The following is a 12,212-nucleotide window of genomic DNA, read 5'->3' as shown; positions in this document are numbered from 1 at the left end:
ATGGTTGTTTGTTTATATGTGCCCTGCGATTGGCTGGCGACCAGTTGAGGGTATAACCCACCTCTTGCCCAGAGTCAGCTAGGATATGCTCCAACACGCCCGTGAGCCTAGTGAAGATAAACCTTACGGAAAATGGATTTATGGATGGATATTTTATTCGTGGAGTCAGTTATGCTTTATCAATCATTCCAAAACATTGTTTCTATGTCATTATCTACTTACTAATTATTATTTACTAATTATTTCCATCAATGTTGAGCATTTTACCTCTCACAGATCATGGTTCAAGGAGGATAACACTTGTTCTTTCAATAAAAATATGTTAAAACAGTTGTTGTAATTACATTGTAGTTGTATTTTGACTACACCTATTAAGCCAAACCATTAAGTTTCATACCAAAAAAGTACTTTTATCCATCCATTTTTCCGTACCGCTTACTCACTCTGGGCGTACCGGCATGCTGGTGCCCATCTCAGCTAACTCTGGGTGAGTCAAATGTTTATTTTCTACTTAGGAACACTCTGGGAGACGGGCTCGATTACTGTCGAAGGGTGCAGAGGCCTGACGGATCCTGGGAAGGGTGAGCTTACCCTTTTAGATGTCAAGATAAGACTTCGGTAACATATTTTGTACCCAGGTCCTGGGGAGTGTGTTTCACCTATGGGACATGGTTTGGCCTGGAAGCCTTCGCTTGTATGGGGCACAGCTATCAGAGGTCGGAGAAAGTCACATAAGTGAGAATCAGTCTCACTCATAGACTGATGCTACTGTGCCTGCTTCACTAGGAATGGATGTGCGGAAGTGCGGAGAGCCTGCCAGTTTCTCTTAAATCACCAGATGCCGGGCGGTGGCTGGGGGGAGGACTTTGAGTCTTGCGAGCAACGACGCTACGTTCAGAGCAGCTCAGCGCAGATCCACAACACCTGTTGGGCTCTGTTAGGGCTCATGGCAGTCAGGTAACACCGGTTGGATTACAGTATGTATGAATGTAATACCTATAAAAAATATCATCACTGAAATATATACTGTACAGTCTGTAAGACTTTTTTTTTCATTTTGGAGATATTGGAACTGTGGTGTTTGAGATAACTAAAATCCAAATTTTCCATTTATTCTTAAAGGAGACAAATTATGCTTTTTTTTTTTTGCTCCCCCCCCCTCACAATTTTTTTTTAATAAAAATGCAAATTTAAAATTATTTTTAAACTGTAAATATAAAAAGATAACAAAACTGACTTTTTTACTCTATATTTTGTACCAAAAAAACCCCATCTAGATTTACATGTCAATTTTACCCACATTTATAACAGTAACCCTCCTGTTATATATATTCCAGGTCAAATTCACCAGTGAAATTTTTATTTTTTATTTTAATGGATCAATTTGACCCGCACGATAAAATGAGAGTTAATGTTACATTGCAGGTCAAAGTGACCTATGAAAATATGTTTTTAATGGATAAAAAATATTTTGAAAAACCTAGATTTTTACTCGGTCAGTTTGACCCACAATATAACATTTAACCTTCCTGTTATATTGCATTGCGTGCTTAACATGCCAGTAAAACGCGATTCTTAATGTGTAAAAAAAAAAAAAAACAACAACAACAATCAAATGCGGTGTTTTTTCTAAGGAAAATAACAAAAATAGTGTGGCGACAGTGAAGCCATCCATTTCTTTGCATTTTCAAAATTTTCTGCACCTTCACTGTGATAGACAATGTCTTCCCAGTCATTTTCCCCAGTAAATCAGAATATAAGCGGCCTGCGTGTTCCAGAAACGGCTTTTGGTCAGATGGCTTGCTGTTTCTTCAAGTCACTAGCCACAAATTGGGACTAGACATTACATTATTATATATTATTTTATACATTAGAATTAGACATTGTTGTCTCAAAAGTAACTATTACTGGTTGGACGAAGTAAGTATAATCTAATTACTTTCACGCGTTACATTGCCTGTTACTCAAAATGGTGACATTTTTGGAGTAACGCGTTACTTTGTAATATTTCTATGGCATTCATTCGTCAAACTCAAATACTGAGAATGGCTTTCGTTACCATGACGACGAGCGGGGTCAGAACTAGGAAGTTGCGAAAAGGTGAGCGGCTATAACCGGAGGTGGGTAGTAACGTGCTACATTTACTCCGTTACATTTATTTAAGTAACTTTATGGATACATTTAAACTTGTCAAAGTAGCTTTTACGTTACTTTGTAGCACGTGACCAGCATCACTGGTTAACATCTACATGAAAAAAAGTAAAATAATTTACAGTCTGTTTTATAATGATGTTGGGAAGCATGTATAGATGAAATAATGACGATCCGTGCTATAGTGGTGCTGTGACTGTCTGCAGGCACCCGGACCAGCAGGCAATCGAGAGAGGGATCAAGCTTTTGATTGACAAGCAGCTGCCCAATGGAGACTGGCCTCAGGTGAGTCAGAGTCCACCAACTATACAGCTAATATCCAGTTCAACTGAGTAGGTAGGGCATGTTTGACATTTTATTCTTACGCCCTTTTAGGAGAATATTTCAGGCGTGTTCAACAAGAGCTGCGCTATCAGCTACACGTCATACAGGAACGTCTTCCCCATTTGGACACTGGGTCGCTTCGCAGCACTGAACCCCCACAGTTCTCTGACTGGAAAGCTCAAGCTGTGAACATCTGGACCATCAGACTGTCGTCAAAACAATAAATCTTACCTGGTACATTTCAACTATGAATTCCGAGTTATTCAATGAGTGTAAAAGTATCCCTACACGATACTCCACATTGCCATAAACATTCATTTGTGCCTTTTAAAGGGGACCAGGCATGGACAATTTACGTTTTCATTGCTTGTTTACAACTAGTTAAGTGTGAAATTAGACAACAAAGTCAATCATGTGCGAGCTGGCCCGTTTCCCAAAATGCTTCTGTGACCGAGCCGTTCTGAATTTCACCGCAGCACGCATGCTTGCACTGCACCAGCGGTTCTCAAACCTTTAACACAACTTTAAAAATACTTAGCTCTCCAAGTACCAACATAAGGGTCAACATTAAAATACAGTAAAAAAAAAATATGAAGGCAGAGGTTTTAGTCCTAAAATGTATATTTGTTTTTGTAAGGAACTGCAACATTATACAGTTTGAACGTTAGCACTGTGCTTAAATACAGGAAAAGAAAAAAAAAGTACTTAAATAATGATTCATTTCAAACGTATTGCACACAAAGGTTGACGAAAAATTGTACTTTAATGTTTAACAACAAGCAGTTGTTAAAGATAGCTGTATTTTATTGTACTTAAAAGTTAAATACAACTGTACTTCCTTCCCGGATGTTTGATTCTATTTTGTTTTAATTATTTGACTTTTTATTACCACGAGAGAGAGCCTGCATACCACTTGTGGTACTCTTCGCAAATGTTGTACTCGTACCACACTTTGAGGATCACTGCGCTACACTAATTGATGAGTGTAATTCGGCAGCTTGAGAAAAAAGTGCTGCCATCACCAGTGAAAATACAGACAGTGCGTTTACTGTCTGCATGGGCTCTTTTCTTCACACTCTAGGCTCGTAGTACTCAAGTAAAAAGTACTGTTACTTTAGAATAATATGGCTTAAGTAAAAGTAAAAAGTAGTCTTCTGAATAATTACTTCAGTAAGCATAACTATCCATCCATCCATCAATTTTCTGAGCCGCTTCTCCTCACTGGGGTCGCGGGCGTGCTGGAGCCCATCCCAGCTATCATCGGGCAGGAGGCGGGGTACACCCAGAACTGGTTGCCAGCCAATCGCAGGGCACATATAAAAACAACAATTCGCACTCACATTCACACCTATGGGCAATTTAGAGTTGTCAATTAACCTAGCATGCATGTTTTTGGGATGTGGGAGGGAACCGGAGTGCCCGGAGAAAACCCACGCAGGCACGGGGAGAACATGCAAACTCCACACAGGCGGGGCCGGGGATTGAACCCCGGTCCTCAGAACTGTGAGGCAGACGCTCTAATCAGTCGCCCACCGCGCCGCTCATCAAAATTTGAATTATTAAAAAGTTGGCAACCGTGATCTGTTGTAGGTGTGCCTGCAGGTATATAGAGGAGCTGGGACCAGCACCAAGTATATTCCTCCAAAACTTTGTATTGAGCACAGACAGACGGTAAGTCCACGGCTTTCTTTTATTGGAAACTTTATATGTTTTGTCTATAGTACAATATGTAACTTTTTTTCATTTCTGATCATTTAAGTAATGCGTCACTACAAGCACGGCGTGAGGAATCCGTCATCATCAGTTCCTATTCCTCAGCCTTCTCTTTGAAGACTGTATCAAATGTGTTTCATTTTTTCAGGTGGACACTGTGGTCAAGTATGTGACTGGCACGGACCTGGGCACTGTCACATACATGCTCACAGGCATCATTATCTTCACGCATGCTGCCACGGAGGGACATGTAAGGTCTGTTACAAACAGTGTCGCAGGCACAGGTTTGGACACAAGTACCACAAGTGTCACAAGAAAGGGAGAAGATACTGTCACAGGGTGAGATTCATAAGGACACACTAACTGTCACCCTCCTGTTATGTTAGTTTATCAGCATCAGCAATGATGTCCATGGGTCAGAAATGAGGGGAAATCGCGAGGAACATCATTTAGATGGCATAATTACACAGGAGAAAGGAGACACTGAAAAAGACACAAAAAAACAAGAATTGTTGATGAAAAGTTGTTTATCTTTAAGGTTAAGGTTTTACAGAGATACTTGTTTATTTTAGAGAGTAAAGTCATGATTTATGAAAAAAATAATTCTTTTCAAGCCAAGTCATAATTTCTTTGTAGATTAAAGTTGTAATATGACGAGAATAAAGTTTATTTATATATATATATATATATATTATCCTGCAGTGAATAGATAATGATGATGATGATATATATATGAGTGAGAAAAGTCACATTTCCAGAGAAAATCTACATTTACGTCCTAGCTATACTTTTTAGATCAGTTGTAAACTTCATTTCAAGATAATTGTTGTATGTTTTGGCAAATAAAGGCCCAATATTGTGAGAATTCTCATATATATTTTTAAGAATGGTGGTATGTTTTTGACGTTTATTTATGAGATTAGAGTTGTGAGAAAAAAAGATAGATTTTAGAGCTAAATTGGATATTTTAGAGAAAAAAGTTGTATATTTGAAGTTGTAATATTGAAAGAATAAAGTGAATATTCTAGTGAAAAACATTTGTTTTCAAAATAAAATGTTGTTAAACAGGTTGTGTGAGTGTGCATTTTTTGTGCTCATGCAATAAAATAGATTTTAAAAATGAAATCAGCGATGGAGTATTTTGTTTGATTTTTATTTATTTAAAAAGGGACAGTTCATATTAATGAACGTTTGAACATGAACATTATTATTCCATTATTATTAACATTACAATGCACATTATAGCCATAGTCTGGTTTCCAACTGTACTCTCTTGGCAGGTTGATGGAACATTGCAAGTATAAACACAGTACAAATAGGGTACAAAAAAAATCAAGACACACAATACAAGTACACAAATCAATAAGTGGTAGCTGACCATCGGATATAGACATTTACACACCTGATATTTGCATACAGGACCCATCCAAAAATATGCGCACAGACCTCCGGAGCCCAAGGTGTGTCCACATATTTGGGACTGAAAGAGCTTTGTTCAAGGGCAGGGACAAATTTACATGGAGGAAAAAAAATTGTGACAGCAGGTGAGTAAAAGCATAAGGTAAAATTCTGCAGCTCATGTACAGTAATTGTAACTTTTGTCCATCAAAATTTCGTGTTGATCGGTCTAACCCGTGTCACGGGCTATTTAGTTCTAGATTTCCAGGGGCCGCTACTGAGTCACATTGGGGATTCGTGCGCACCCCGAAAATACATACACCTTTTCTCCAGGGTACACACCCTTGCAGAAAATACAAATACAGACCAATTTAACCGCTCTCTTTTATCCGACTCGGGTTTAGGCCCGTGTACGAGTGTGAATACAGATATAGACCTGGACCCTGCACTAAGCGCTGACTCAATTTGGTCATTGATCCAGTAATCACGTTATTTGCATGTTGATGTATCTGCCTTGAATGCAATAAATGATGTTTAAATGAAAACAAATGCCTATTATCATGTATTGTATCAAATAAGTATGTACTAAAACCCCCTGTTATGTTCGTTTCTCAGGAGTAGCGGTAATGTTCCTGGGTCAAATTGAGCAGCTTTTAAAAAGCTATCAAAGCCAATGGAAATGTCCAAATGACCTAAAATGGCCACCAATACACAGTAACAAACTTCCTTAGTCTTTTTGAGACTTTTTTTGTGTGTGTGTGGTTCTACTCATGCTAGACATGCCCAGCAAAACCCTTTTTATGTTCTTTGTGTCCTTTGTTTTAATTCTTTGGTAATAATGATGAACTGCATTCAACAAGCAACATTTAAGGATTCAAGGACTTTTAATTGTCACACCAGCACATATTTACACACCTTTTTATTATTCTTATGAACACATTTTTCTTGAGCATTCTTCACATGCGCCGATGCAAACAGTGCTGACGTCTCTTCATGGCTACATGCACATTGTCGGGATAGTTCAGATTCTGCAGCCTGTAAAACAAACAAACACTTTTGTCCTCAAAAAAATGCAGATTTTAAATTTACGTTGCTGTTGTGGGTGTGCCTGCAGGTAAATAGAGGAGCAGGGACCAACATCAAGTAGATTCCTCCTAAACTTTGCATTGAGTACATAACGGTAAGTGCATGGATTTCTTTCATTAGACATTTTGGATGTGTTGTTTTTAATCAATTCACAGATTTGTATCAAATCATTTCAGACATTAATGCATCACAACAAGCACGGTGAGGAATCCGTCATCAGTTCTTCTTCCTCAGCCCTTTCAAGAGCTTATTGAATGCATTTCATTTCTTTCCAGGAGGGCACTGCGGTCGTGGAGGTGGCAGGCACAGTCACGGGCACGGGCACGGGCACGGACACGGGCACGGTCACGGGCACGGCGGGCATGGATGCGGAAAGGAACCGGGATGTAAAAAGTGTCGCCGGCGCAGACACAAGTTAGGACACAAGCATCGCAACTGTCACAAAAAAGGGAAGGACTGTCATGGGGTGAGATTCGCTAAACTTACTATAACCATCCTCTTATGTTCAGCAAACAGCAATATTTGCCCTGGGTCATTTTGACCCGGAGCATATCTAATTATTCAAAAGTGTCAGAAATGGGGGGGAAAAAATCCCAATGAACATCATTTCGATGTCATGATTACAAAGGAGTAATAGGCACACAATGAAGTTGGGGGGGAAACGAAGTAATATATATATATATATATATATATATATTTTTTTTTATTAATTTATTTTTTTTTTACAATAAGTTGTGTATTTTGTAGATTAGTGGTAATAATACCAGACAAATATTGTTTACTTTTTAGAAAAAAACTTTTCTTTTCAAGATGAAAATTGTAATCTTACAGAAATATATTTTAGAGAGTAAAGTTGAACATTATAAAGAAAGAATTTTTTTTTTTTATTAAAGTCATAATATTAAATTTGTTTAAAAGGCGAAAGATTATGAGAATAAGTCATGTAGTAAATAAAGTGAAGTTAATAAGTAATTACCATAATCTTTAGATTGAAGTAGTTGTTAAGTGGTTTATTTTCAAGAAAAAATGTTGTATATTCTTGGTTAAAGCGAGAATAGGGTGTATTTGCTTTCAAGATAATGTATTCATTTTTTTAGATTAAAGTGAAATTGTGATGGTTTGAGAAGATCATTTTAGAGATTAAAGTTGTGATATTATGCAAAAAATGCTTGACGTATAATTTAGAGAAAAAGGTTGTATATTTAGATCAAAGTTGTATTATTACAAGAATAAAGTCACATTCTAGTGAATTTTTCTTATTTTCGAGATAAAAAATTTGTTTCCCAGATTAAAGTTCTTTTATTAAATTAAAAAAGTAGAAATTTTTTTAGGAAAAAACGTCACATCTTTTAGAGATTTAAAAAAATGTTTTTTTAATTTCTATTTTGCATTAGATCTGACAGATCATGATTCAACAAGGACAGTTGACTTGTTTTTGAAAAACAAAAAAGAATACTGTTTAAAAGTTAAAAGTACATAACCTCAAACCAAAAAATACCACAATACAAAAATGGGACTTTTAAAAGTCACAATTGTTTTAATCTCCTATTGAACTACATCATAATGTTGTCTTAATAGCTTTGTTTGACTTGCCTGCCACATAAGGGGAGGGTGAAAGTTCCAAGACACATTTGCACTTTTGTGAATACAAATGTTTTGTAGTTTCTGTCTGCCAAAGGTTGATGTGTTTCTCTGTTTTTCTGTCCCCTCTGCTGTACGGCAGTCTTCCAGCAGCTCCTGCAGCAGCAGCAGCGACTCCGACTAGAAGAAGAAGAGTCCTGCAAGCATCCAGTTTGCACAATGATCACACCTGACATGACCCTCAAAAGCTTGGGTTCAAAATATTAACCCTCCTGTTATGTTGCAGGTCAAGTTGCCCCGTTTTAGTAGTTTTCCAGTATGAAACATCTGCTTACCTTAGCAAGCGTAATCAACATAACAATGCATTTTGGCATGAGACAAACAATGTTTAATGGGATTTTTTTTTTCTTTTCAATTTCTGATACTTTTGGATCATTGCAACACGTCATTATTGCTCTTCCTGAGAAACAATGTAACAGGACAGTTAAACAGGTTGTACAATTGTGCATTTTTTTGTGTGCTGATGCAATAAAATGGATTTTAAAATAAAATAAGAATCAGAATCATCTTTATTTGCCAGGTATGTCAAACACACACAAGGAATTTGTCTCAGATAGTTGCAGCCACTCTAGTACGACAATAGACAGCCATTTTGACAAAATAAAAAATCCTTTAGAGACATAATAACATGAAAACACATTACAGAGAGTCACTGAGCAATGAAAGGTTACCGGTAATGTGGACAATTGTCCTCTCGCAATTTAATGGCAAGAGGGAGAAGCTGTTGGAATGTCTGCTTGTTTTAGTTTGCATTGATCGATGGCGCCTACCTGAGGGAAGAAGCTGGAAGAGGTGATTCCTGTTCATAAGGAATGCTTTGCTTGCTCTTGTCTTAGTTCTGGCAGCGTGCAAGTCCTAGAGGGTGGGTAGGAAAAATCACCGATACCCCTGGTGATTTTTCTTGCAGTCCTGATTGTCCGTTGCAGTCGTAGTTTGTCCTTTTTTCGTAGCAGCACCAAACCTGACTGTGATGGATGAACACAGGACTGATTTGATGACTGCTGTATAGAACTGCCTCAACAGCTCCTGTGGCTGGCAGGCCGTCCTCTGCTGAGCCTTTTTGAGAATGGTGTTGATGTTTGTCTCCCACTTCAGGCCCTGAGAGACTGTAATTCCCAGGAACTTGAAGGTCTCGACGGTTGGCAGATTGCAGGTGGACAGCGTGAGGGCCAGCTGTGGCGAGGTATGCCTCCTGAAGTCCACGCTCAACCCTACAGTCTTGAGCGTCTTCAGCTCCAGGATGTGTCGGCCGCACCACAACTCCAGCCGCTCCACTTCCTGGCGATACGCAGACTCGTCACCGTCTTTGATGAGGCCGATGACTTTGGTGTCGTCAACAAACTTCAGGAGTTTGACAGCTGTGAGGTGCAGTTGTTCATGTACTGAGAGAACAGCAGCGGCGAGAGGACACATCCTTGGGTCGCCTCGCTGCAGATGGTGCGTGTAGATGAGGTGGTGTCCCCCAGCCTCACCTTCTGTGTCCTACCCGTCAGAAAGCTGTAAATCCACTGGCAGATGGCAGGCGAGACGCTGAGCTGGAGAAGCTTGGAGGAGAGGAGTTCGGGGATGATGGTGTTGAACGCAGAGCTGAAGTCCAACAACAGGATCCTCATGTAGGTCTTCGTGCCGTCAAGGTGTTCTAGGATGAAGTGTAGTCCCATGTTGACTGCTTCATCCGCAGACCTGTTTGCTCGGTAGGCAAACTGCAGGGGGTCCAGCAGGGGGCATGTGACACTTTTGAGGGGGTCCAGCACGAGGCGTTCAAAGGACTTCATGACCACAAATGCCAGGGCGACAGGCCTGTAGTCATTCAGACCCGAGATTGCAGGTTTCTTGGGGAATGGGATGATGGTGGACCGTTTGAAGATCTGTGTGAAGACTGGAGCGAGCTGGTCCGCGCAGACTTTGAAGCAGGATGGGGATACAAGGTCTGTGCCCGCCGCTTTATTGATCTTTTGTAGTTTGAAGATACATCTCACATCCTGTTCATGAATGGTCAACGCAGAAGTCGGAGGTGCGATGGTGGTCAGTGGTGCGGCTCGGTCGGCGTGGGGTGCAAAAAGTGTCCATTTCAAATATGTTCACGTTGTCAGCCAGTCCTTTATTGTCAAACTCTATCTCATGATAGTTACGCTTACCAAATTCCATGTTGCTCAGTGAAACTAGTTTCGGGGGCTGAATTTTCAAAGAATTCCTCAGGGAAGTACTGAGCCAAATTCTAACATACATTTCCACCAGGATCAACACCTACAAAATATGAGAATGGGAAAGCCCCAAAATGGTGATTCAGTTGTCCAAAAGCTATTGACGACAAAGACATTTGCAACATGTGCATTCTTAAGCCCTGCCCTCAATTACTGGAGGTGTGGTTGGAGGTGGATTCTTGTTCTGAATTCTTAAAAAGGTGCACCCAGTCAGCAGCTGAGCAAGTTTGGATCTCAACTCCAGCGCACGGTAAATTCAGCAGCTCCATCTCGGGAATACAATTTGGAAACGAGTTTTGGGAAGATTGATATTGATTGTGATTGTGATTGTCACGACGTACTGTAGCGTTATGTAGTTTCCAACTTTCTTGTCTTTCATTCCAGAGTGTGGATCTGCCATTTTGACAAGCACAAGACAAATCAAGGTATTTATTTCTCTTTCTATTATTTTGGGGATTATTTATGAGCATTATTATTCGTTTGCTCAATAGAGAACAATTGCTTGTGTAATTTGTTTCAACCTACAAAACCACACCTGTTTTACAGAGGGGAAATTCATCACAACAGTGTTTCCTGTTGCAATACGTCCTTGTTTTTAATGCAATCTGTGAGGGGCGATTTTTCTGACTACTACGAAATATAAAGCGATGAACGAGCCCTCGCACCCCCTCTTTCATGTCAAATTCTCAAAATGATCAGCAAATATTGACATTCACAATACCTGCTTCCATTTGGGCCTCATTTGGACAACTTCCTAATGATGAGTTCCAACAAAGTACGAGCCCTAGAATTTGCCCAAAATGGCTACTTCAAACTAAAATGGGCGACGTCCTGTTCAAGTTCGGGCATGGGTCCACAAGACTTTTTTGTGCATCCTGTTATGATACACATCTCCAACGAAGTTTATGTTTGTTTGTTCGTTGGTTCTTTCTTTTTGTGTTTGTTTTGATTGTTCGTTCCTTCGTTTTGTTTATTTGATATGGACATCACAAGAATATTGACAAACTAGATGCACCGCTTTAAGTGTTTTAGTACAAGTGCTGATTCTTAACACTTATCCACAGGAGGTGTGTGTGTGTGCGTGTGTGTGTGTGTGTGTGTGTGTTGGGGATCTCTAAATTACATGCTCACCAGGATTTGCACACTTCACATGTGAATTTTGGGGCTTAGTGTAACCAAAACGAAAACCATAGAGCTGCCTCTGGGTAAAAAACAAGCAATTTTTTCAACTTTCCATAGGCAGCTCCTGAATATTGGCTTTTAAACGTGATACAGTAGATGGATTGTGACAAAAATCTTGTATCCCACTTTAGGATCATCTGGGTGAAGATGCCATACGGTCCATACAGGGCATGTGCTACTCCGCGGGTGGGCCATCCCGCTTGTGGCCCCAACAGAGGGTTAAGACCAAGGTTTGGTTACGGATACGGGAACGGCTACGGGTACGGCCATCACCACGGCTATGGATACGGCCGCGGATACGGGCACTACGGGCACTACGGATACGGCCACCATGGCCACAGATACGGCCAGCACGGATGTTCAATACAGTAGTGGCATATGACCTTGAAATGTACTTGTTACCATAATGTAGCATCTATATTCTAAGCTCAAAATAAAAAAACATTTAAAATCAATGTAACAGTGGGATAGATTGGTTGTTGATTGCAATAAAATGTGATTGTGAAAAGCAAA

General features: G+C 39.7%; 1 protein-coding gene across 9 annotated transcripts in view; it reads left to right on the top strand.

Annotated features, from left to right (window-relative positions):
• Positions 1-12,212, top strand: part of lss (lanosterol synthase (2,3-oxidosqualene-lanosterol cyclase)) — a 27,294-nt gene extending 15,082 nt beyond the window's left edge. For 2 of the 9 annotated variants that reach the window (XM_061792278.1, XM_061792276.1), the window contains 10 exons: positions 516-581; positions 639-716; positions 787-957; positions 2,358-2,436; positions 2,527-4,527; positions 5,608-6,873; positions 6,948-7,138; positions 8,396-10,767; positions 10,902-10,942; positions 11,831-12,212. In XM_061792278.1, coding sequence (XP_061648262.1) covers positions 516-581; positions 639-716; positions 787-957; positions 2,358-2,436; positions 2,527-2,664 — 532 coding nt within the window. In that variant the 3' untranslated portion in view covers positions 2,665-4,527; positions 5,608-6,873; positions 6,948-7,138; ... (1 more) ...; positions 10,902-10,942; positions 11,831-12,212. The remainder of the gene's footprint in view (positions 1-515; positions 582-638; positions 717-786; positions 958-2,357; positions 2,437-2,526; positions 4,528-5,607; positions 6,874-6,947; positions 7,139-8,395; positions 10,768-10,901; positions 10,943-11,830) is intronic. The other 7 variants (XM_061792275.1, XM_061792273.1, XM_061792274.1 and 4 more) reach the window with 7 other exon arrangements.

This window comes from Phyllopteryx taeniolatus, chromosome 12 (genome assembly GCF_024500385.1).
Source record: "Phyllopteryx taeniolatus isolate TA_2022b chromosome 12, UOR_Ptae_1.2, whole genome shotgun sequence".
Lineage (NCBI taxonomy): Eukaryota > Metazoa > Chordata > Actinopteri > Syngnathiformes > Syngnathidae > Phyllopteryx > Phyllopteryx taeniolatus.
This window is presented reverse-complemented; position numbering and strand designations above follow the sequence as displayed.